The 27,139-nt window shown below is 43.0% G+C and overlaps 1 protein-coding gene across 2 annotated transcripts in view; it reads left to right on the forward strand.

Moving 5' to 3' along the window:
• The first annotated feature begins 679 nt into the window (after nucleotides 1-679).
• TGFBR2 (transforming growth factor beta receptor 2) overlaps nucleotides 680-27,139 on the forward strand; it is a 66,539-nt gene continuing 40,079 nt past the window's right edge. The window contains exon 1 of one of the 2 annotated variants that reach the window (XM_075053000.1): nucleotides 680-1,111. In XM_075053000.1, the coding sequence (XP_074909101.1) occupies nucleotides 1,018-1,111 (94 nt within the window). In that variant the 5' untranslated portion in view covers nucleotides 680-1,017. Of the gene's footprint in view, nucleotides 1,112-26,292; nucleotides 26,547-27,139 lie in introns of those variants that run through there. The other variant, XM_075053010.1, reaches the window with a different exon arrangement.

Below are 27,139 nucleotides of genomic sequence, written 5' to 3' on the forward strand. Positions count from 1 at the left end.
CTCCCTTCTGGAGAAGGGAAAATCTCTGGTAAAAGCTAAACTTGCTTCAGAGAGGGATGGAGAAGAACTTCATCTGTGTCACCTATGCAGCATTTGGGACCAAGTGGCGCGCGTCCAGCCCATTTGGGAGCAAAATGCAAGAAAAGAGGCAGGCGACAAATTGTCCGTCAGCTTCAACATCTGCAAGCTGAGCGCCCTGCTCATCAGCGTGAACGTCTCCTGTTATTACCCTGACTTCAACCTCCCCTGCCCTCTGCTCTGGTTCATCTGGGCCTTACGTCCGTCTTCCCGATACCAGTTCTGCAGCGGGGGAAATGGGCTGCGGCAGCATCGGTAAGGTCAGGGATACGGATGCAAGGAGGAGTTCTGGGAAGCCCCCCGTGTCCCAGATGACAGGACTGGGCCCTCGTCAACTCGTGGGGAGAAGGAACCGTTCGAGCTGGCGGTCCCCCGTCGACCTTGAGCCCCCTCGGAAGCCACGCCGCCGCTCCGGGGCCCGGCAGCGCGGGCGGGCGGCCGTCCCCGGTCCCCGCCTCGGGAGGGAGGCAGGCGCCGGGATCCGGGCTGCACGTCGGGGCTGGCCCCGCCGCGCTTGTGGTGGGAGAGCCAGACCTGAGAGGGGCTGGCCTCTGGCAGATGATTGACACCGAACTGGGTGAGGTTTCACGTTAAAAAAAAAAAAAGAAAGAAAGAAAAAGGGCGAGCGCAGGGGAGGGGGTGACTGTGGGAAGGGGGAGAAGGAACTACTGTAAGAGTAAGAAGTCCTGCCCAGCTGTTTGCGAAGTTTAAGATTTCCTGTTTCCCCTGCAGCGCCGAAGTGAAGTTTTCAGTGAGTCACCCGCAGTCCCGAGCAGCGGAGCCGCGCAGCCCGCTCCCCCGCCGCCCTGCCAGCCCCGCCGCCGCCGCCGCCGCCGCCGCCGCCGCGGCCTCCCCCCGCTGCCCGCCCCGGCCCGGCCCGGCCCGGCGGCCCCCCGCGCCCCGCCCGCGGCTCGCCGTCTATGCCGATCGGGCTCCGCGATGACTCCCCGTCTGCCGAGGAGCCTGCGGCGGCTGCTGCTGCGCGTTTGCCTCTGGGTCCTCCTGGGCAGCTGGGTCCCCGCTCTGCTTCGGGGTAAGTGTGCGCCGGCCCGGCGCTCCCGCTTGACAGTTGCTCGGGCCGCGGGCAGGAACGGAGCGGGGCAGGAGGGAGGGAGGGAGGGAGGCAGGCGTCCGCCGCGGGAAGGGGAGGGGGGGGACGCGGTTGCTAAGAAAGTTTTGAGGCTGGGAGCATTTCGGGAGGGGGGAGCGTGCTTGTTTATTGCCCTGCTGCAAACTAAGCGGGGAAGAAAGGACTGGGAATCTCGGGGGGGTGGGGGGGGTCGCGGCAAAAGCCGAGGTCCGTCCGGGGAGGGAAGAGCGGGGAGAGAAGAGGGGACGGGGCAGGAAATGCAGCAGGGGCTGCTCCGGCCGGAGGAGCGCGGAGAGGGCGGCTCGGGAGCTGACCGCTGTCCGCGGGGCGGCGGGGGAGCGGCCGCCCGGCCCTGCAGCCGCCGCCGCAGCTCCCGCACCTGGTGCCGGGCCGCACCGTGTGCCCGGGGGCGGCGGGCCCGGGGGCAACCGGCCGGCCGCGGCCCGCGCCTGCCGCCCCCCTCGGCCCGTGCCGGCGGGTGCGGGATGCAGCCCCCGGCGCCGCTTCTGCGGTGTCCTCCGGGGCGGGGACCAGCTCTGCCCGCGGACCCGCGGGGAGCGGGGCTGGAAGGTGCCCGGGGCGGGCCGTGGCCTGAGGCGGTGCGTGCCGTGCCGGCTCTCGGGGCTGAGGGCCCGTGCGTGGCCACGGAGCTCGCTGCTGCGTGGGTCTGCGGCTGCTTACCGGAGCTGCTGGATACGTGAGTTTCTGCCTGCAGCGGAATTAAGCCGCGATGGCGAGCAGTTGGACTGAGAGTGGCAGTCATTCTTGTGGCGCCTAGTGCTCGCGTTGCTTCTAGGGACGCTTTACATCCCTTATTCTGTTTTTACCAAGACGTCCTTAAATAGGTTTTTGAGGCTGTGTCTGGCAGCAGTCTTCATGGGATAATTTGGAAGGTACTGAGAGCTTTAAGGCGCCGCTGCAAAAACAAGGTCCCTGCCCTGAGGAGCTTTCAGTCTCCATCCTACCGGTACTAACCCACCTACGTGAACCAACATCTGTAACTGCGAGGTTAGGCCCTAAATCGTGTTGCAGCACAGCTGGTGAACCTAAAAAGAGAACATCAGGTTACAGCAAAACTACATCTGAAACAGTTTTGAAGAATTAAGTAGATTTCTGAGAAGTCTTGTGATAGCACGTCTAGTTTTAGCCTTCAGATAAGATGTGCAGACACCTGGGCTTCTACAAACTTTGCTCTGTGCCCTCTGATTCTCCCTTGTGGTCCATTCACGGTCAATAACGATCTCGAAATTGTTGCTAAAACATAATAACATAAACTAGATAGCTCTTGTATAGTTACTGCCAATAGCTATGTATGGTATGAATAACTTCACGCTTCATTAATAATCCTGTCAAAGTCAACAGGTTTTACATACCTGCAAAGTTACTCATGGAAGCTTAGGGCCAACAAAAAAAAAAAACCAGTTTAAGAATAAGACACTATGGCATCCCAGGGCTCAAAATGATATTATTTTAAATTTGAGGTGTGCAGCTTCTTGTTGATTTTGATACATATTTTTATTATTTCTGATTAATATAAATCGTACTTAACTAGTGATGGCTTTTATTTCGACCCCAGCCCCAATTTTTCCCATCACAAAAAGCTTTAAATTAAAAAGGTCCACTTTTGTTAATCTTGTGTTATTTATTATTAAGCTTTTTTTCACTCAGCCAGTACAGACAGTCTCAAACTACAGGCAGATTTTAAAAATGGAGATAGCTTAAGAATTTGTTCTTCTTTCTTGTCATAGGTCCAGTGAGGAAAAAATGTATAGAGTGGTTACAATTCAGCATTTTTCGTACTGATCGTCATCTACACCCTACAAAACTGGGTAGACCTGTTGTCAGATAATCTATCCTATAGCTCCAAAAGTTGTTTTAATATTCACCATAGGATTCTATTGTGTCTATAACAGGGAGAGTTGGTCAGAAGACAACAGTTCTGTGGGGACAGAAAGTGTGAGGTTTGGATATTGGTTGTCATTTGGCATCCAAATGAAAACTAGAGCTGCCAAATGTTTGGGGGAAAACAAAACAGTAAAAAGAGCTACCTACTTCATAATAATCAATAGCTCAGCAGTTCAGTGAGGATGGGGCAGGAGAGATACCAGACTCAGGAAAGCTCAATTCTCAGCTATGCCTACTAACCAGCTGGCTCTTGGTGAAGAGGTTAATACAGCTCCAGCTAAAATTTCGTTTTAACATTCTTCACAGCAAAATATTAGACAGGAATGACACATTCCCATAAAGATTCTGGACAAAACCACAAATTCATGAGCAGGTCCTGTACTACACACAAGTAATTGAATTTTTTTCCATAGAATGAAGGGACAAGGTGTGATTTTTCTGAATGATTGTGAATGCTGTATTGAGCATTTAATCAATAAGTGGCAGTGCAAACCAGCAGTTGCCCACATAAGAAATCGACGCTGCTGTATCCAAGTGAATATGAATCGGTAATTTATCTTTGGGGTATCAAAACCAGAAATTTGTTCCTTGGAATAATCTGTGTAATAATTGTTCATTTCTGAACATCAGGAACTTAATTTCTCCATTCAGCCAAACTCTACTTGCATTATTGTCTCCTTATTTTTTAAAAGCCATATCATAGTCAGTTAATTTTATAGTAACAGAATCAAATTTAGAGCTTCAGATATTTGCAAGAGGGAAGTATGAGAACAAACATGGTGGAACATGTTTGTAACATGATCGAATCTAAAATGCATTTCTGCCCCCATTAAAACTGGAAAATTTCCAGTTATTTCAGAAGGGAAGTAAGAATAGAACATAGATATTATTGCATTTTCTTCTATTTATGGGGTATCCTTGAATTCTAAGACTTTTATACCTAAGACTTTGAAAATCACTTTTATTTAATTGCTACTTTGAGCTCCTTGGCATTAAGATGCTTCTATAATATTCAGGTGGTGAATTCCATATAGGAATGGTTTCTAATAAAAAATGATGAGCCAGATCTTAAGCCGCTGCAAATGAATGTAGTTCCATTAGCATTAGTAGAGTTACATAGAGTTATAGCGTATAAGTTTCCTGAAACAGTTTCAAAAGTAATTTCAAAAAAAGGGTAATGGAATAATTCAGATTTTTTCATATTAATGATATTTTTTCACTTATATTTTATAAACACTTACTATTATATGGCCTACATTTAGCCAAACAGCATTGCTTCAAAATGAAATAGTCCTTTCTGGGATGAATTGTTACAGTTTCAAAGATGCAGTATGCTATAAAGGTGGCTGATAAAAGTTGTCATTGTGACAAGGTTAATTCTGAACTTAGGAGCAAAGATGGTGTCAGGCTCTTACCAGAAGGAAAATTCTTCATGGTTTCATTTTGGGTTTTTTTTTTTCAGGACTAGGCTTTTAGAAAGGAGTTGCTCTTTTGAGGGGAGGAAAAAGAGCGTAGTATCACCGTACTACCAGTTGTTGGAGTTCCCCATGCTTGCTTGTATTTCCTCTGCAGGAAAGTTTTAAGATGATATTTTTGAATTTGTGGCATAGGAACTTTTTTTTTCTCAATAATGTATGTCTGTGCTATATGCACTTTGCTAGCATTCACTTTGTATCACTGTCACTCCTCTGACCTCAGAAGAGCTGTGCCTCACTTACAGTATAGCAAGAATGAGCAAAACCAACTGGTTGGGCCCAATTTGTTACTCTCTTGGATTTTGCATAATAGGCTGCATTAGTATCAGCTAGGTATGAAGTATTATCAGTAGTGCTATGACAGATTTTGGTCTGACAGTGATCCGTGCAGTCTCCACACTGGCTGGCATGGCGACTGTTGAGTGTTGGTGGCGCAGTGAAAGTCAGGGCTTCCAGCCACCTTTGTGGCCCCATGGTCCTGGGACCAGCAGGAGGAAGGTGAGTCGCTACAGTCCTGGTCTGCCCGTGGTCCCCACAGCCCCTCTGGCACCTGGTGAGCCGAGGAACAAAAGGGATGTCCTGAGGCAGCTGGGAGACCAGCGGAGCCACATAGGAGCCTTTTGACTCAGGGGAAATTACCAGGTAGGCACATCCCAGGGACATCAGCTAGTTTGTATTGCCAGAACATTGCAAACTCAGTAAAATGGACTGAGATACCAACTAGTTCTGTGCAGATGTTGGAGAGTACAAGGGATTTCCAGCATGGAGTAGTGGAGAGCCAGTCCTGTTATGAAAAAGAAAGCGGGCTGAGTCCTAGTCAAAGAGATTTAGTGCTGAGATTTTGGTTTACTTAATAGGTCTTTAGCCTTAAATTTTGTTGGGGTTAGAGGTTTTTTTTTTCTTTTTCCCTATAGGATAATGGGAACTGTTTTCTAAACTCTTATAATCAAGAATAAAATAAAAGGTCACAACAAAATACTTGTGCTTTTTTATGAACTCTAATTATGGAAGGTTAAAATAGACCAAAATAAATCAGAAAGACTGTGCCTGGTTTTTGACAGACGAGTTATAAGCCCTTTTGAAGTTTAACGTCAATGGCAGATGGAAGTGGTCAGAGTTGTATTAAGAAACAGTGGAGAAACTTCTTACTGCAGGGGATAGATTGCTTTTACAGCAAGGAGTGGGCATACACCCTGGGGCAGGGCATTGTAGTTAAGGCAAATGCCGCTGATCTGCATGCCACTGTACGCAATAAGTTAATACCAAATACTTGCAAGACTGGGTTCACAGTGACCCAGCTAAGTCTTCAACAGTTATTTTTCATAGTATGTCTTCATTCTGGCATAAAGACAGAGCAGCAGCACTGGCAGTGGTTGAGTATGACCTTTTATATCCTACTGCCTGAATGAACACAGATTTAGTTATTGTACAGATGTTTAGGGTAAGATATGTAGAGAGAGCTAACCACTTCAAACACCATCCAGTGATGAAAAACTTGTCCAAAGTAGGAGTTGGAACTAACAAATCTCACCAGGAGTTTCTTAATTCTGTTTCTGCTGGTGACAGCATACCCTTGTCTGTTTGTGTCCATTAACTTCTAGGGATTTAAGCAGAATTTAAATTGGAGCCTGTATTAAGGGGTCTGCCCCACAGTACATAGGAATTCCTGAGTCAGGGACTAATGTCCATTTGTTTGCATTGCTGCAAAGTTTAGCAACTCTTTCGGATTTTAAGGAACAGTAACATTAGCAGCGGCAGGAGAAATACTAGTTGCCAATTTGTCCATGTTTGTGCTTTTTTTTTTTTAATATGCTGTTTCCTTGCTCTTTCTCTTGCTCTGAAAGCCATTGTGGTTGTTACAGCTGGAACTACCTGTCCTTTTTTTCATATGGTCTTTAAAGCCTTTTCACCTCTGGGAAGATCATCTGGGGAAGGAGTAGTTTTCCTTTGCTCAGACAACTGGTATTTAGCAAGAACTTCCTGCTGGCGTTCATCCCTGCATTAATCTGGTTAGAATTAGAGCTGGTTGAGAGTTTTTGACAGTGTTTTTCATGGGAAAATGCTGATTTGTCAAAACTGAAACAATTTGTGGAAATGTACCAGTTTCCATTAAACTTTCATCAGGAAGACCTTTTTTTTTTTTTTTCTCCCCCTAGTCCACGGTGGAATTTCTGATCTAGAAAGATAGAGAGAGAAAGAGAAATCATCATTAGTCAATAAATAGAATAATCACTGGTTGAGGATGGAAGAAAGGCAGCGCCAATTGCCTGGTCTGACTCATAGAATGCACATTTGAATCTGGAGCTCCCCCTATCCACTCTCCCCAGGATATTGGAGGGCTGTCACTCGTTGTGCATGCATGCACCAACACCCCCACACCCACCACTTCGCATGATTTTAGTTTCACTCTGGTTGTGAATATGAAAATGTATGAAATGTTACAGCACTTTGTGGGGCAGGAAAAACATTTTCCTGACTGTTTTTTAGGTTGACCTGTAGCCATGTGTTCGTTTTCTACTTGTTGTGGGGCAGGAAAAACATTTTCCTGACTGTTTTTTAGGTTGACCTGTAGCCATGTGTTCGTTTTCTACTTGTTGAGTGGGAATGGCAGTGCTCTGAATAACTGGTGTCTTCTAGTCTTTGTTTCGTATCATAATAACAAGCTGTATTCAGAAATTTCTGTCATGCAAAGGAACCACAATTTTTATTACTAACAGTCCTGACAGTCTGATTCCAGGATTCCAGTTCTCCACTCACCCAGCGTAGTATTTTGGCAAAAATTTGACTGAAATTAATAGACTTCAGGAACAGATAGAGGAGTCTGCTTCCTCACACTTAAAGCATCCTTCAGTTTACAACCCAGCAGATGCATCACCACAATGACACCTAGGGTTAACATTGTGCCTTTGAAGTGGTAATCTGGAATCAGAAGTATTAGAAAGCTGTCTTCTATTTTCTACATACCTTCTGTTTGTACAAAAGGACTTTGGCCCACACCCTCAAAAGGACTGTTGCCCTGCTTTGTAAGTAGGCACCTGAGGTTTTAAGGTAAAAAAGAAAAACTTATCAAGCAGCCAAAGCCGTAAACTCAGCCAGTGATTTGAAAGTCACACCAGATTCTTTCTGGCTTGGTTATAGTCACCAGTAATACAAGTTTTGAAAGGTAGCCTCTGCCCCCTGTGCAGTTGATCGGTTCCTCCAAAACATTGCATTGGTATACCTGTGGGCTTCATTTAATTCAGCATTTACACTCAGTTTAAAAAACTGGTCTATGCAGAAGACATTAGAAAATCCATCTTGTGTTCCCGAGGTCATGGTGGCTCTGTCAGGGCTTAGAGACTTCCTTCTGTTAGAAAAGCGAGTTAATTTGAACAGTACATACTCAGAGAGCAGCAGGAAGGTTTCACAGTCTTACTCTTCAGAGCAACATTTTCCAAGTAAATACCCAAGTGTGGTTCTTATGTGCCTGGGGCACTTTAATGGGCCTCTTTCTTTAAAAACTAGCATTGTGCAAGTGGAACACATGCAGGGCCAGATTGTCAGCTGGCATAAATCAGCTTTACTCTGTTGCAGGCAAGGAACCTGCCCTGATTTATACCAGCTGAGAATCTGGCCACGGAATAAATAATAGGCAACTGTATGTTATGAAGCTGTAATTCCCTTGAGGGGGCTTTTGTGATATCAGTCTTACAGGAGCCAGAGTGATCTGTTTCTCTTTCTTGGAGCAAAATAGTAATTTGACTGCAGTATTTTGAAGTCCTCAGAACATTAGGAAAGAGAGATTTCAGGCCATCAAGGGAAAGAAGATGCTTCCAAACTTCTTGTAATGTATCATTAAGGATTTTTGCACAGGAAGAATCACAGGAGGAGAATTTTGGAGGATGGAGATTAATTGGTTTGGGATAGGTAGTCGCAAAAAAGAGAAATGTGTAAGAGGGATGATTTCTCATTGAGACCAGGCCTTTCCTTCGAAAGCAGTCATGTATGTTTCCCAAGCTGTATGAAAACTGAAGCTTCCTCATCACTGATAAGCTGCTAGTGCTGGTGTAATTAATGAGGAAGCAAAGTGAAGAATGGGAAATGAGGACTAAGGGGCAAACTCCTCCTCAGAATGTGGATTGGTTTTTAATTTTGTTTAACGTTTCACCTAGAAGGGTCATAAGTGAGCTAGTACTCATTTTATTGACTTAGAAAGAAAAGGGGGTTCCGTTAGATTTTCCAAGAGTTAACGTGTAGTTCTCCTGGGTCTAAATATTTTAGATGTGAGATGCTGGTGAGCCACCTCCCTCTGGTTTTAATCCTGCTGGGGATTCTGCATCCCAGAATGGGAGTAAGCGCATCATGCGCATACGTCACCTGTTGGCATGGTTAGGTGATGCCTTGGGTTTTTGGATGATAATGTGGTAATTTTGTAGATTTCATCTCACTAACGAATAGAAGCACATTTTTAATGTTGCTGTACAAGAGGTGAACTTTGAAACAGACCACAGATGATTACTAATGGGTAATCGTCTGATATTGACTAATATCACTTCTTATTTTCAGGGAAGGAAGCAGAAGCAGCTGTCCAAGATTCTTATGTGTCTTGAGATGCTGATCCAGTCTGATCCTTGAGGTCTAATTAGTAGCTCAGATACTATTGACCGCTTGCTATATAAAGCTGCAGAACAGCAGTGATTTTGATAGCATGGCTTAGGCAACAGTTTAAGGAAAGTTTTAGTGCTCAAAGGGAGCTGAAATCTCTTACCATTTTGACTGCTCCCCTTGTTTTTAGTGTTACCTGGCTGTTCTGACCAACTTCCATATGCTTTGGGAGCTCTGTGGCTGGAGCAAATCTGAAGTCATAGTTACATCAGGACTTAGCATACCTTGTGCACTTAAGAATGTCCCAGGAGAGTAGTGTGTGTGAATATCTTCTGTCCCTTAAAGTACATGCTTGGGGAAATATGGTAGATGTAACTACACTTTTTCCCTTTCCAGTTTTTTTCTCCAGCTGCCTAGTCTCTTAAAATATTCCTTCATTAGACAATTAGTATCTATTGTTTGATTTCAGGCCACTGCTAAAGGGAGGTCTGTAGCTACATGTTAGTTTATTCAATTCACTGTAAAGCTATTAATTAACATGGGGTAGCACTTCTCTGTTATCCTGAGCAAGACTTTACATAGGCTGCTTTTTTTTTTTTTTTACCTTTTACCCTAAAATGGACTGCACTGTAAAAATACACACAATTAAGGATGTCTTTTTTTCATTATGTTATCAATAGTGTTAAGATTGAAAGACAATAAAATCACATGCGGGAGTTCAGCATCTGACCAGCACTGAGTTGCTTATGGAGTTCACATGACAGTTGGTTGCCTCCCGCTCTCAGGATGCTCCCCCCTGACCTCCATAGCTATCTTAAGCTTTCCTGTAACATGACTGTGTAGTGACTCCAGGGTGCCCCGTTCTTCTTGAGAAACTCATAGAAAGAGTGCAGGAATTAAGAAGTATATCTTTGTGTTTTTCACTAATGGGAAGAATTTAATGAGGTTTTCAACAGCACAAATTTGTCAGTCTGTGATCACGAACCCATGAAGATTTCAAGAGAAGAGCTGTCATATGCAGGTGGTGGTTGATCCTTTATTTCCTTTGGCTGGTTCTGCCCACAAGCATGCAAGCAATTACCCTTCTCATTTGTCTCCTGCATACAAGATCTATGATTCTGCAGTGACTGTGCTGTGGCAGTTGGCCAGCTGCCCTGCTGTGTACCTTCTACCTCCCCACAGTTACCATTACCGATTTTCATGGTTGCATTGTCTCCTTTTCCTACAGTGGTTAGAGCCTTTGCCCAGAAAGTGGGAGGCCCACGGTCATGTCACTCCTTTAGCCTGAGTATCTAAACTCCATCAGTGATGGGCTCTGAGAGGAAGGATCCTTGCTGGCTGAGACTGGGCAGGGCTTTAGAGGCGGCAGTCTGCAGAGAAAGGGTTGACGTGTGTGCGGGTGGTCCCCCGAAGCATGTCAGAGGAGAAGAAAGCCTGTTCCCTGATGGATTCATTCATTATTCCAGCCCCTGCAGGGTGACTGATATTCTCTCCAGGGAGTTCACAGCACAACAAAGAGGGACTTTACATACAGGATCTTTTTTCCTTTTTAAACTGAAAACAACCGTTTCTCATCCTCATGAAAAGATCAGAGAGGACCATGTAATAGTCATGACTTTGTAAGCCTCTTTAGTGAAGCTTTCACAAAGTAACTAGGTCAGTGATACGTGCTTCTGGGCTATTGAATTTCCCTTCTTCCACTCAGTCTGTTCTTCCATTTCCTCACCCAACTTTACCACAAGGGAATGCCTTAAGGCAAAAATCTGGGAAGCTGATCCTTTTATTGCATTTGTTGTGTTCTCATCTAGTATGTACAGTGCCAGGCCATCAGGCTTGCAAAGCTGGCATAGCCCAAGTTTGCATGTAAACAGCAATACCACATTATCTGGTTGTAACTAAAGCCATATCTGCTTTCTATTTGCCTCTGGATAATAGAAATAGGAAGACATTCAGCAGGAAGAGATTGGTGAGTTATTCTGGAGAAGGGAATACAACTGAAAAGTGTTTCTTCATCTTTGTTTTTCTTTCTCCATCAACTCCTTTCTTACACACTCCTTACTTCTCACATTTTATACTTTTGCCTTGAAGTTTCTGCCTGGCTGGGGGCTTTGCTGTTCCCACTCTTCCCTGAGGCCACACTGGTACCATGAATATTAGCGCAACAAGAAGCAGCCTAGAGCTTCTCATATGTACATGTCCCCTGCTTTTAATGTGTATAAAGGAAGATAAAAATGTGATTCAAATTAAATCAGCAAAATCCAGGAACATGGGATTCAGAGTGAGGACTCAGGCATATCCCATGTAGATTTTGAGTTGTTTAAAAAATAGGCACTTGACCCTAAAAGGAAGATTTTAATGTGTCTGTATTAGGCATGAAAGCTCCTCCTATACATGTTGGAGGGGTTTAGAGGCTCATTCTTTGACGTGGGAGGAGGAGGAGGCAAGACACGTTGGTGACTTAGAACTGAGAACAGCTTTTGTATCTTGACCGATGGTTAAAGCAGTGAGCTAGGAAGTGAGACGCCTGGGTTCAGTCTCTTAGTCTCTGGAGACCCAAACCCAGATCTCCAGCTTCCCACGATTTCATCCATTTTATTTTTGATGCCACCGTGAAACTTCAGTACAGTTATTTGTATTAGAATTTCCACAGTTTCAACTAGTTCTGCTTAACATGTGGCAAAAAATTAATGCACTGATGTGTTAATTACAGTTTCTATAGACAATTATAGAACTTGTGGGAAATGAACAGAGATTGTTTCAACACTGGTCTATTGTGATTGGGAAATTGAGGTTCAAAGAGAGTCATAACCACTGTTATTTCTCAACAGAAATTCTGGATTAAAGCCCTAGGAGCATCCAGAAATTTTCATCAGCCTCAAATACCCTGCCAAGTTCAATAAGATACAATTAGCACTTTTTTCTCCCCTATTTTTCTCAGGTTAGAGGGTGTGTGCTTGGAGCTGCCAGGTACTGGTGAGGCACAGGGAAGCTTTGGTAGCTTGCTTCAGTTTGACCAGTTAAGGTCTAACTCTTCCCTCAGTTGTCTACATATATATTTTTCATGGTTCAGCCAACTTGCACTTGCCCTGACTTGGCTTTTTTGTTCTGGTGACTTGTAGTATGATTTTCAGGCACATACCTACTGGTGGTTTGAAGTCAGAAACATATTGGCCTTCTTATGGGTGAAGGTGGGTAGCAAATGCTAGAAGCAAACCGCTAATTATTTGAAGTATCTTACCCCTGAAAGTTAATGACAAGGCACATTTACCACTATCATAACCACATACCTAGAGATACAAAACACTGACACCTACCTTTCCAAGCTGTTGCTTAGCATGAGTAGTTAGACTACCCATACAATCATCACTCTTCCATTTAAAAGGTGGATTTTGTTTTAAGTTCCCATTTTGTGCTTTTGAAATGGAGGTGTAGATAGCTTTGACCAGAGCAGTAATTTCCACTCGATTATCCTTAGACCTGCAGTGGGTTAGGAAGGAGGTAGTGCTGTTTGGTTAGGGAACCATACTGCTTTTTTAGCATTTTCAGATAAGGGTTTAATGTTAATGGTTGCCTGCCTTTTGAAAATGACTGACTGTTGTGGTTTTGAACATATGAAGAACAAACGAATTAGGAATAGTACCTACAGCTGCTATTCCCTGGCTGGATACAGACTTGGTCAGATATGCAGGTAGTTTGCCATGCCTTTATAAGATACCACACATCACATAAACACCAGTAACTGGGAGCATTTGCCTCAAGGCAAATGTAAAGTAGTGCAACCTAGCTACATCTGCTCTGCCCAAATGCTAAACTGTGGGTAGGAGAGCTCACGTGGAAGTTCACCACAGTTAGTTGATGGAGAATAAGGTGTTAAGCTGTGCTAACCTGGTGTTTTAGACTCTGTGGGGGATGACATTATGAAAGGTGAACAAGCATCTATTCCAACAAATGAAAGCTGTAGGTGAACTACATCACTCCTGAAACAAGGTGTGCGTTTTTAATGAACAGGATAATTTCATTGTTAGAGCCCTGCCAAAGGATGTGATGGACTTCCCAATGCGAACCTCTAAATCAAGACGGGGTTTTGCTTTTTAAACATATACCCAGGGAAGTTAGGGCTTTGCGAAACTAGCTGAGTAGAATGATTATACTTGCAGAAGGCCAAACTGGGAATATCATCCCAGCTCTTCCTGGCATAGAGGTGCTGTAACCTATGAATCTGTGATGCAGCAGGTTACCAACACCAGGCTGGTATCACTCAAGTCCCTCTCAGAATTAGGACTAGCATCTCCAGAAGTAACAAACAGTTAAGCTACTCTGCTAACTAGCCCTGTGCAAGAATATTTCAAATATGCATGAGTTATAAAATCTTGCACCCAAGGAATTAAAAAAATGTCTCTATTCCTATGGGGCACTTTCCTCTAGTATAACGTAAGCTATTACTGCATTTGGAAAGCTAGAAATTGTTGTGTTTTGTGAGAACACTTTTTAAAACATACTGTGTTCTACATGAGTGCAGTATTTGTGAAAAATGCCAAAGTGACAGCTTTAGAGAATGAGCTGCCCATGTCACTGAACAGTTACACCAGAAACCATAACAAAGCATGCAACTGGCTCGTGATGTTTAAAGGGATGCTGAGTGGTTCAGCTACTATGGCCATGTTATGCACAGCCTCCTCAACGACAGTTGTTGAAATAGTATTTTCATGACATAATTATGAATCCACTTGCCATCTGATTAAAATGATCAAGGCATTTCATAGAAGCCCTTAGACATCCTGCAGACTATTACTGATTTCTACAGTTGAGCAAGTGCCCTCCAGATGAAGGATGATGATGTGCTATGACCAATATCCAGAAACATTCAGTGACTCTAAGCTGTTAAACATCAGCTAGTATAATTTGACATAGCAGCACTCAGAAATCACAGATTAGCATCTGCTGAAGATCTTATCCTATTAAATTTAACTAATACATGTGACAGTAAACATCTTCTGTCCTGTGGTAGCGGGATGAGGAATGTTACGCTGTTGCCAGAAATGAACTGCACCGTTTAAACGTTTATGAAGTGTCATCATATTTGCCTTTCATAGTTGTCAGCTGTTAGAAAAAAATCATTGAAGTAATTGGATGAAATTTGAGATATTCAGATGAAAATTAAGAGGCATTGGAAGGTTTGCTTCTGAACTACTGCTTGATATGCTTGATCTTGTGTTTCTGTCTTATGTCTTCCCAGCTTTCTCCCTGAAACAATTCCTTCAATAGAAGTAATTGTTTTGTAGACACTTAAATTAGTTTCTTCTTTGCAATGTTTCTTTTAAACTAGCTTGTAAGTGTATATGCTGTCTTGAAGTGCTGGTGAAAGATTATGGTCTTGAGAATGACTTAAGATATAGCTTGAGAACTGAAATAGCGGGTTTACAGAAACAATGACCATATCTAGAGCAACTGGGAGGGGAAAACCCTAGAAATCCAACTCCATGTGTATATTTCACATTTACAATTTTATTCTGCCTCATCATAAATGAAGTGTAAGAGCCTGCAGTCTCTCACACATCTTCAGGCAGGTAGACTAAACATTTTAGACTGGCAAGTTCCTTCCCACTGAGCTGCGCCTAGTGTAGGAATGTCCTCACCTTACGCTGTAATGCCAACCCTGCTGGGGGATGGCTGCTGCAAGCAGTGAGTCATGTATTGTTTTATGGAGTACGAATTGTTGTATTCCTACATGCAGATTTTTTAGTGTCCAGGGCTGATTTTTTTAATGTGGGGGCTTACCTGCTGGACCATGTAAGCATGCGGAAGACACTGTCCTTAAAATGCTCAATTTTATAGTATAGTGAATTAATTCTTCGCACGTGATTTAGAAATAATGGCAAAGGTAAGGACCTTCCAGTGAACTTTCAAGGGATGTACTTAGGGGTGAAACACCTATTTATTTCAGAATGGGCAGGTTCCACCCATGGCTTTTATTTTCCTTTAAGCCCAGTAGAATTTCAGCCTCAAATAGAAATGAAGAAGCTGATTACTTTTTCCCTTATTTCAGCAGGATGGTATTGCCAGCAAATGATTCATAGTCTCAAAGGTAACTGGAGGGAGTCATTTGCAAATGCATTAAAAGAAACAGCTAATACCTGGAGGATATGTTAGCAAATATACCTTTGGCAGATAAAGGAGATGTTACTTTGTTGGTAGAGATATTTCTTTAGCAAAAAATCTGATAACTCTCTAATAGCATGCCACAGCAGTAGGATTACTGCAACAGAAATCAGCAAAAGAAAGTTTTCCTAAGGTTGAATATCATTAGAAGTGTGTATTTTTATGCATGTGCCCTTTTCTCAATACTCAGTATATAATTCCCATTAACGGTTGTGAAAGTTAGATGCATCTATCAAGAGAACATATCCCCAGGGTATTAAATTCTGTTATTCTGCTTCTTTGCATGTAACTTGACAAAGACAAATATAAGCATCCAAGCTACTGAATTTGAGAAGGATGTGTATTTTCCCCCAAATCCATTCAAAGTGATTCTACTCCCAAGGGATTACATTTGAGTCTAACTTTCCTCTGATTTACTATTTTAGCTGAGCTGATGGATTATGAAGGAGAGTAATTTCTTTTTCATACTGTTTTCCTGAACCTGCCATTCAAAACTTCTTGTGTGGGGACAGAATGGTTCATAAACATTATTTTCCTGGAGGAAAATGGCTTCTCACAGTAAAAAGGAACTCTGAACAGAGCTTATCCGTAAACATGTTTGCCCATCAGTGACTGACAGAGAAGCCACTGTGTGTTTTAAGGATGTGGACTTGTTAAATGAGACTTCTTATTTGGAAAGTTTTTCAAACAGACTCGGAAGGATGGGTTATATTCAGGTCTAGAGAAAGAAATTACATAGAATTCTGTTTTACCGGAATCTGTAGATTATATGGTAAACTAGTACCATAGTAGGAGCATCCTTTGGTCAGGGTGCATGCCTTAACTTAAATTCCAGATCTCTCAAATATTCCTCAAGTTCAGAGGTCTTCAAAAAGCTAAGCAAAATGAGGTCTTTTATGTTCCTTGCATTCTTAAGTTGTCTTTTTTTATTAAACTTAAACCCAAATCCCAAAGTCTTAATTGTGACTACAAATTTTGCACCCTAAACACATCCTTGTTTTTGTTTTGTTCCCTTGTTTGTTTGTTTATGGCTGGGAGGGAGGGACAGTGGCAGTGAATGCACTTAAAAAAAAATCCTGCTAATATCCTCCTTTTATCCAGAAAACCAAATATTTATAAATCCCTCTGAACCATGTAACTGTGTAACGATTGCAAGTTTGAAAGCACAGTTGTCTGGTTAATCCATTTAAATGCTTATTTTGAATGGGCAGCTGTGAGTCTTTGTGCACACACAGCTTCTCCCCATACTTACTGGTGTGTTATAAAATACCATGGAAATTCTGGTTTGGTTCAGTAGCAACCAGCGTACATGCATATAGTTTTCTATTGTACAAGATAGAGACTCTCCCCGCGCAGAGCACACCCTTGCTTAAGGTGGACTTCAGAGCTGTGGCTGAAGCCAGTTTGCCTGGTCACTTCCAGTCTTGGCTGTATAGATTGCTGAGATCATGCTTAAAGAATGTGGGAGTCCTGGTCAGAGGCACAAAGCACCCCCTAACTCATGACTTGAACATGCTCCAGCAGTTGACACAAGAAGTGCACTTCCGAAGGGCCAGTACAGAGGCACAATACAGAGCTGTGGATGGAAAAAGATCGAGGAACTTTAGTTTTAATTCCTCTACCTAGGTAAAAATAAAGCACTGAACAGCAGGGCTGCAATTTATGTACGTACTCCACACCATGCCATTGTGCCTAAAATCTCTTGACGTCTTTCTTACGCTATTTGTTCCCTTTGTGCTTCATAATTATGAAGTATTTCCTACTTGTGAATGTGACAATTAAACTGATATTTGAACAGATGCAGCCCATTCCAATTACTGTGTTCCATTTTGAGGCTGCTTTTGATTTATTATTTTTTTTAATCCCAAATCCATTATTTAGGTATGGCTTCATTTGACTAAAATTCTGTTCCTTGGTCCGCTGGATCATGCTTCCAGTTTACAGAAAAGGAAGTGTAGTCAGAATCAGGCCCTTTGAAATCAGAGATGGGAATTACAGTTCAGCAAAAGTTTCAGAGCAAAAGGTGAAATTCGGCCAATACTTTTGTCTGGGTTTACAGAGCATTTTCCCAGCTTAATGATATTTTCAGGTAAATGGTCATCAGACTTTTCCTCTGAAACAAAGCAGAATTGGGGTGACTGGCTGAATTTTATTTTTGTGCTGACATTACGGATCTGCAGCAAGATCAGATGTTTCACTTCAGACAGAGGATATCTGTTCTTCACAGTACTATCAGTCCCTTTTATGTAGTCCTTTCTCTTGAAAAAAGTGTATTCTAAAAACAAGACTGCTCTGACTCTTTCAGCATCCTGTGAAGAGGAGACATCTGCTAGGACTGTGTACTGCTGAGGAAACAGTCACGGAGAGTAATACTGGTCTTCTCAGATGTCTCCCATAAATGTTCTAAACTGACTTGAGACACCAGAAGTTCTTTTTCTACACTTCAAAGTCAAAATAACCTCCCATCTACTTTCATAGTGGATTTAAACAGCTATGGGGCCCATCCTGAGGTGCCTCTGCAAATATTTCTGGGGAGAAACGTCAATCCTTGGAGTGCTCCCCAAAGTGTCATAACCCATGCAGATGAGTCCTAGGCAAGTCCCATCTGCCCTTGCAGTGACGATGCCTGGCAGAAACAAATAACTGCAGAGCCCTTGTTTACTCTCCTGGAAGGGCTGTGACATTTTTCTGTTTCAGGGCGAGTGGCATTTGAAAGCAGACTGCGCTCCGGTTGGAGACAGCAGCAGAGAGCATGTCCCCCATGTCCCCGGCACAGTGGGCAGCCTGACCTTGCCCCAGAGGTAACTGCAGGCATAGATCCACAGAGACTTTCCTCTGCCCTCAGTAGTGCTGCTGCTGGTGAAATATGCGGTTTTGCATTACCCTAGCTGTGGATTCCCACTCCTCATACCACATTCTTTATTGTGTTTGTGTAGTCAAATAGTTGTCTAGACTGGAGAACTGTTCTGGGTCAAACTGGCCTTTTGGAGGGGGAGGGAGGTGTGGTAAAGGTGCAGTCTGATTCCTCTGTGAGGGAGGAGAAAGTGCAATGAGGGATGTGAACAAATAACCAGAGCAGGGGAGCAGGACTGCTGTTATTTGCAAACTGAAACTGTGCAGGTATTTTCTGTATGGCCTCACTAGGGAGAAAAGGAAAAGGAAAGATCTTTTGTGTTCACAATACTTAAGAAACAAATCAGTGCTTTTTCTTAAAATGGTCTGAGGACTTCTTCATGAGGCAGACAATTGTTGTTCTCAAAATATGTGTTTCATTGCATCAAAAAGGAACAACATTAAAAATAAGATGTCAGAAAAGGTGTGTGAGTATGAAGGAAGGTCTCCAGTGGCATCCCCAAAGGAGGGGTCTGCTGAGGGCTCTGGAAAGCTGTATGTGGCAGGAGCCTTTCAAAAGGGAAGATGGATATGGCCTTATGACTTCCAAAACCTGTCAGGAAAGCGTGTCAGTAGCTTTAAGGGGATATTACTAAAGCAAATAAAATGAAAAATAAAAGCATGAAATGGCAAATACAGGAGGGATACTTCTTCTGATTCACCACGCAACCTAGCTGTATCAAAGGGAACCTGGGGGAGTCAGACATAACTTTGAATTTCCTGTTTTGTGTGATTTGTCACAGTCTTAATGTCAGCACTTCATTTTCACTGCTTTAAAAAGCAAGCAAAAATCAACCCCCAAACTAACATCATTCATGACCTTTCCTGGAGGTTCTTCTCCAAGACCTGAGAGGGTTTGCAAGTGCCTGCCAGCCTCCTTAGTGAACAAACAGTATTAATAAACATCTGCTCACCTGTATTAACTCTTCATGAGGGACAGCAGCTGCTTTTAGGTGTTATTTCCTACAGTTTCCCCTACATTTTAGTTGTCTTAGTCTGCTCTTTTGAATACACTAAAGTCCAGTGGATGTACATTTAGCAGGAGTTTAACTGTAGCAAGGGTTAACTGTAGCAAGAGTTAACTATAGTTTGAGAAGGATTTGGCTTTTTGCCACCTGAATTGCTGCATGCTGCCAGCGTAGAGATCAGTCTTTAAATCATTACCATTCTGCATTTGGAAGAGATGATTTTCTGCCATCTATCTAGCCTTCCTTATTCCCGTTGAAAATGCTGCAGGTAGACAGTCAAGTATCACGAAAGCTTTTTCCACATGCAGAGTTCACACCTCTTGAGCTTATAGTTGATTTAAAAGTAATTGAGTAAACCACAACAGCTTTGTGTGCGGTAATTCTCAATTCTGACACTGGCTAGACTTGTTCCTAATATAACCTATGCTGAGGTAAATCAGCTTTAAATGGATTTGAGGATCCATATGCAAAACTGTAAAACTTCCATCCCTTTAATTTAATCAGTTAAACTCATGTGGTGGTGTGTGTACACCAGGCCAGCACTTTGTTACTTGAAGCCATTTGGAAAGTTAAGCATGACAAGGCCATATACTAAATAATGAGTAAAGCCCTGTAGGAGTGTCATTTGTGAGTGTTTGGCCAAGCAAATATGTTACTATTTTTGATTTCTGTGTGGCTTTGTGCAGTGGTCTGTGGGAGCTGAGGGCAGGGCTCCATCTGCACAGCGTGCTGTGTGGCAGCCCGCTCTGGTGTCACGGTGATGAGCCAGCACGACAGTTGTCTGTGTAAGGGAGAAGTAGGAACTGTACCCCTGTGCCCACCTACTCTGTCCATCACAGGTAGCACAACTGCAATTCCCCATGGGAAGGATGGCAGGGTTAAGCAATATAGTATAGCAGGAAGCTCATAACACTTTTGAAGTTAGCCTCGTTGCCCCAACCATAGATCCTAATGTGTTCTGCTGCCCAGAAATTTAGCAGAAGAGGCAGTCACTTGCCCTGTGACATAGACTTCAAAACTTTTCTGCCTTCCTCCCACCCATAGCTTGTCCAGTGGGGATGCTCCTAAAAAAGCAGACAAGATTCGTCTTTGCGTTAAGCAAATATCACATGACAGATACTTAGGACTGCTAGTAAGCAATAGAGGGATGCCTTTAGATAAGCAGCGCTAATACCTTAAGAATATGATTCATTTTTTGATGATCTTATGGATTTTTTAGTTTGTATGTGGCACTGAGCACATTCAGTAGCCTTGCAGATAAACTGAAGAGCCAGGATGTGTCTCCATGGAATACTTCATGGCTAACAGAAATAGCTTGGCCATAACATTACTAGAAAATGTCCTAAAGTACTGTTCCACCTGTACTGGGTGGACTCTTGAATTTCCCTGTTGGAAACTGGGAGTTTAATAAATAGGCCCTTGAAAATAGGGTTGAATGACTCTTAAAGGTGGACATTCCTCATTTCTGTTGTAGTAAGAGAGATAAAGGAAAGAAGTATAAACTAAGCTTTTGGAGGCAGTATGTGCCTCTTTCAGGAGAAATGATTCACCTTCCCCAACACCTTTATGAAGAAAGAAGAGCCCTATGATATTTTGAAGCAGGTTGTTGGTGGTAGTGTGACGGTTGAGGGGTCAGGAGTGGAGAGAAGCATGTTTCTATAAACAGGCTTTCTTAACTAGCTGAAGGGAAAGGTACAGTGGGTTCAGAAACTCCATTCAACCTACTTATAACATTCAATTGCATGGTTTTGTTCTGGTGAGGCTCCGTAGCTGAGAGTGGAGGAGCATTTGTATTTTTCTGAGTCAGAATTGTTCCTAATTGTGTATGGTTTAGATGTTGGGAGTTTTGCCACAGAGACTCTTCTGTCATGAAAAAATCTTTGCTTCCTTGTATATCACAGAAATAACTGTGTAATGCTTGAATGACTGCTGTCTATTTTCAGAGCATATAAGTTGGAAAAATAATATTTGTACAAAGCTGAAGTGTTTATACTCTTTCAGCTCTGCTTCAAGTGAGGTAATGGCAGCTTTCACTGGGCAGGCAAGGATACAAAAGGAGGCGAAGTTACAGGATATGCTTTTTAATGGACAGGTCAGAATTAGCTATGCAAATGTCAGTTCTGAACCATGAATCATGCTCATTCCGACAAGGCAGGAAAGCTGTTTTCCCTGATCTTGTGAACCAGATGAGCATTGCTGTACTTGATACTCACTGTATATCTGAAGTCACAGAAGGAGTTAACCACCAAAGACAGCTTCCAGTAAATTCCAAATTTAATGCATTATGCAGAAAAAAACTTAGACCCTGTAGTCACAGTTGAATAAATTGATCTTCCTGTTATATCACACACGGTTCTCCAGTGCTGTGTGCTGTTTACTGGCTGTGTTAGGGAGGCTGCGGGTTAAAGTCAAGAGAAGATGAAACATCCCTCTGAGTGCCCTATGGGAAGCCATCATTTAGATTTTTTTTCAGCCTTTTTGCCTGGAGACAGTATTCTTTTGTTCCGCCTACCATGGAGTGCTAAACAGTGGCCAGAAAATGTGGAAGAGAGCAGCAAATTAAAAATCTGCAGGTAAAAATCCATCTCATTATTTGAAGCATCACAATAATGTTATTTTTATTCCCTGTTTTCAGAGTGTGTTCACACTTCTATTGTAAGTGCTGAGCTGGAGTCTTCTCACACCCGCACTAATGTGAGTCAGGAGTCATGGCAGCGAGCTCCATTCTTGGGCGTGTTTGAGGCAGTTCACTGTCATGCCCTGTACCAGCGGGAAGAGCCCAGCCCATGATTAAAACTGCCAATGCTAGCTTATTTTGGAAGTAGTGGATAAAAATAGTGTTATTTTAATGCTTTAAATACAAGAATGATTTTTATCTTCAAGATCTCCAGCTTAGTATGCTGTTCCCTCCCTTATTTTCTCTGGTTGTGTCCCTCCCCCCAGCTCCTGCCAGATTTGATTCTGTTTCTGTGTCAGTGCCTGCAGCAATCCCTAAAGCAAAGTTTTGCCAGTTCCACTTGCTGTTAAAAGCCAGGCACTTCCACTGCAGAGACAAGTTAAACAAAGTTTTCTAACTCCTGCTTCTTTTCCTTTTGTCTTCTCCCTCTGCACATGCCTTCCCCTGCTCTTTGCCTGCTGGTAGGTGGGATATAGTGGTTTCCCACATTTCAGTGTGGTTCATCGGTGGCCTTCCTGCTGTGAACTGGTTCTTCTGCTTTGGCCTTCCTTCAGCTGGGGGTGGCCAAACTACTTCTGGCAAGGTCTAGCTTGTCAGAATGGCCTACCTAGTCTGCCCTCTTCTTTCGTAGCAAACTTCCCAGTCATGGCTGAAGAGCAGGTTGTAGCCCACACAAACCGTTCAAAGGCCAGTGGGCCCCATCGGACCATTCCCCCCCCATCTCATAGCAGCTGCTTTGTGGTAGGATGGGTTGCAGGGCTCTGTGTGTCTCATTTGCATTAACAGTTGTATTGTTGCCACCTGATAGGTGTGACTTGCATTTTTTTCATATGACGGGAAAGAATGTGATAGGCAGAAGCCATGACATGCATTTTCTCCAAGTCCTTCACAAAGAAATGGATTCATAAAAAGGAAGTTATTTTGGTCTTTATCCTTTGCAGAGCCCCGATGAGGTTTGATCGGGCACAAAAGCAACACAAAGGTCCCAACCACTTTGCAAACAAAAGTGCAATCAGTACACCTAAAGGCATGTCTTTAAGTATTGACTAGAGGCAGCTGTTGTGGTAGGCCGGAAGGCTAAAGATCAAAAGGAAACCCGAGAGGTGAAACAGCTTCTGAGGGGAAAAAGGGAGTAAGTTGCTAGGGGCAGACCAGGGTGGAGTCAGTGATCTGTGACTATACATGATACAGATCGAGGCAGAGAGATTCTGCAAAAGAATCTGTAAGAATGTGGTTTTCTGGAGTCCTGCCACAGGCATAGTTAAATATCTGGTGAGCTAAACTTTTATGGAACCTGTTTTCCTCTGACACATTTTAGTTGTATGTAAAAGATAGCTCATATTTGGCTTTACAGAGGCTGATTCGGCTCTCTTGATAATCATTGTTGTTAATCTTAATAGAAATAGTCACAGAAGTCCAGTGTCTGTGGTAATCCTATTGGGGTAAATCATAGTTGAGATAAAGGACTGTAGCCCAAAGCAGCGTCCAAAACAGTGTGAACTATTGAGTTCATATTCACTATGTGAGTATGGGAGTATGTATCACAGAGTGACACTCCATTTCAACTCAATGATGACATTAAGCTCAGAATTGGCAGCTGTAACTGAAAAATTGAAAATACATATTTCATAGGGTTACTCCTGAAGATATTGTCATGGGAGTTACTAGGTGATCTGCAGTGTTGCCAGCTCCTGTGATTTTATGATGAGTCATATGATAGTTGAATTTTTTCTTGAAGATCAAGCTCCTGGATTCCAGTGATTTATTTTCTTTTTGTCTTTTCATTTTGTAAGTTAGACAGTAATTCCAACCCTCCTGCTTATGGCTAAAGTTTCAAAACATGACTGAAATGCACTCTAAGAGTCCAGGCAGCAATGGCAAATAAAGGAGAACCCAGCAGTTGTTTTGTTGGGGTTTTTTTTCCTTTCCTTTATTTCCATGATCTCTCTGGCTAGTCGTGTGATTTTGTAACTCATGACTTTTGAATCTTTGGGGCTGATTATGGTTCTATCTTTTCTTCCTTGTATTACTGCACTAAACATAATCAGCATAATTAAGATTAACCATCAGGATATATCCAGGTCTTAAAAGCAAAGCTCGGATCATGCATTTGCTTTGGCTCCTTCCCTCCTGCAATTAATTCATCAATATTTGTAAGGCAAAGAATGTCCTTTTCCACTTTCATGATGCTGGCAGTGTCCCCATCACTATCAAAGTTCTGCTGAGATTACAGATTATGTACGGGGGGTGATAGGCAAAATAGAAAAAATGCTGTCTGTAGTACTGTTCCTGGCAAAACCTGATGTCTTTCTGTTGGATGAGGAGGTAATGCAGCTTGGACGTTCTTCATAGCTGCTACTGTGCTTTCCAGCCACTGAGATATGGTGTCGTGGAGCTGTGCTCTTTGGGAGAACAAGGACAGTCTTCTCCTAGGCTTTCTGATAAAGGCATCCTCTTCCTTGCAGATTTCCATGATGTAGTGGAGCGAAGTCTTAAATTAAAGTCTTTCCCATCAGGTGGAATTATTTCACAGCAGCTGAGCAGTTGAGTTCCCATCCCAACATCTCCCTCAGCAATTTTTTTTTCAAGGCATGGAATCTATCTGCTCAGCAATGCTATTTTATATGTATACATGTGCCAGAGGCACTGGATGAGAGAACAGAAATGCAGTAGCAGTATTTTACAAGACAAGAGTAAGAGAAATTGGCTGCTGTTTCTGAAATGCATCCTAAGACAATAAAGTTTTCCAGTGTAGATATTCCCAAAAAGACAGCATGTTGGTTTGGGCTTTATTTAAATGTTGTTGGCTTTTGAGAGTTCTGTAACAATACTAAAAAATAAGAGGAATGTAAACTATAGCCTGCTGATACCTCAATGAAAGTTACGCATCTACAAACAACAGACACAAAGCAAACAACTTCAAGACAGTCAGTAGACTTTGGGTGAGGAGTACTGTTTATAAGGTCCTGAGAAATCTTAAAAAAGACATAAGCATAGACTAAAAGTGTTGTCCTGCAAGCCTGCCTCCGCCAGAATTCATGGAGTTGATATTTCTTACATGGCTGCTCTAGTGTCTCTTCCATAATATCCAGCCCACATGTTGGCTTGCATGTTCCATGCATTTTAACCACGGTGACTGATCTATGCTGAACTGGTTGGTTGAAAGCTTCATAGCCAAGAAACCACAGCCTTTTATTTGGAGCCCTCTACATGGACAAGGAAGCAAAGAAAGCTGGAATTAGGCTTCCTGTAGAAGTCAAAATAAGAAAACTAACATTAGAGAGTGAATGGCAAAACTCAAATTTTAGGAGACAAGCACACATTTTAGGATGGCTTCCTTCAGATATGCAAATCTGTGTTTTCTCCATTGACTTTCCCATTATATCCACTCTTTTTTTTCATGCAAAATGAAAGGTTGCTTCTGTCCACAGTCTTCGAGTGACTTAGGTTGTCTGAACAGGAGAAAACCTTGAGGAGTTGGCTTTTAGGGTGTGAAGTGCGCAGCAGGATAGTCAAGCATTTTTAGAGATGGACATTCAAGTGACTACAAGAAGAGGAGCAATCTTGCTGGTTATGAACTACTCATTGCTTGTGGGCCCCTCAGGGAATGAGTGAATGCACTTCCCTAGGGAAGAACCCTACCAACTTGTCATTCTCCAGGCAGGATTTTGCTGATTAGAGATAGGTTTGAGTTCATGTGACTTGGAAGGAGACCAATCTTTCCTGGATTTCTAAGTCCTCAGAGTCTAATAGCAGGTTGTGATCAGAAGAGAGTGATTTTGAGATTCACATCTGACTCCAGATTTCAGGCCCTTTGCAGAGGTTGATTTCAGTATCAATCTGATAGGAGAATTTCAGCATCAGCCTGATAGGGGAAGGGCAAACTTGGCTTTAGTTTGGAACTAGATGGGTTATCACAGTGGGCAAGGCCGAGCTGTATTCATGAACAACACACCAACACATGCTAGAGCAGTGTGACAGTATTAGGGAAAGTAAACTGCAGTCTAACTTTAAATCAGATGCTGAAGCATGAAAGAAAGTTTGTCCACCTGCGCAGTTTATCCAGTACCTTGAACTGCCAGAGGCATGAATAGAGAGGCACTGCACTGTCAGCCTGTATTACAAGAATTTTGGGGAGAAAATTCAAGTGTAGTCAGTTCTGGAAGTCCTCAAATCCTGTTAGGTTTGCCATTAATTTAACCTGTTCAGAAATTAGCTGGCCCTAACTACTCAGCCTTTTGCTAGTAATTGAATTAAGGCCTACCACTCTAACTTAGAAACTTAAGGTTTGTGACCTTGCAGTGGATTGCTGCTTTCCAGATAGCTTTTTTTAAAAAAATCAAGTTGCTTGGTTTGGAGTTCCCTCGTTGGAAGAAGTCCAAATATATTTTCATATGTTTGTTCCAGTGGGTGAGTCTTGGCAGAAGCTGGCATGGCCGGGGATGGCACAGGAACGAGCCCTGCCTCTCAGCAAACATAATGTGTTTGAACCCGTTTACCTAAGGACCCACCTTCATGTGGCTTTTGGCTCCAGTGCTGTGGGCACTAGCGAGGACAGAGGCATCCATCGCAACATGGCTGCCCAGTGAAACATGGAGCCGTGTGAGCTCAGAGCTGAAAGCAGTGTAGATGCCGCTATAGTCTTTGCAGTCTGAACAGCAGATGTCTTTCCCCTGAGCAGCTTGGCACCCTGCCACAGGTTTCCTGTGTGAACTTGGGTGAGTCACTTCATCTCTCCCTTGATATTTGTCTTTATTGTTCATCCAGGCTTTTAGGAGCATAGATTGTCTCTTACTGGGTAGAGGGACAGTCCCTCATTATCAGGTTGTTTTGATCGTTACTGGAACCTAGATAAATCGATACAGCTATTAGTTTCTCTTCAACATGTGGTAAATAAGAGGTACTATCCAGAAAAGAGGAGCAATTTGCCATAATGATTATTATATTAACGCGTATTTTATAGAACACTAGATTCAAGACCTTTTGAGTTCCTACCACACCTACTTCAGTGAGGCTTTGTTCTTCTGCATGGCTTCTGGGAGTTGTTGCAACACAAATAATTAACAACAAGAAATGTTTACCTGGGGCTTAAAATTCAGCCAGCCCATAATGTACTGCCAGCATTCTCCACCTGAGTAAGTGCTCCCAGTGAGCTCATCATAGCCCTCCCCTCTGTGTAGGAGCTTCTTCTATACCACTGAAATCACTGGGAGTTTTGCCACTGATTACAATGATGGTAAGATCAGAGACCTTAGGTCAGTACTGGAATGTGCTAGTGATGAGAAGGATGTGTGATTTGGCTGAAGAGGGA

This window comes from Buteo buteo, chromosome 2 (genome assembly GCF_964188355.1).
Source record: "Buteo buteo chromosome 2, bButBut1.hap1.1, whole genome shotgun sequence".
In the NCBI taxonomy this organism is placed as follows: domain Eukaryota; kingdom Metazoa; phylum Chordata; class Aves; order Accipitriformes; family Accipitridae; genus Buteo; species Buteo buteo.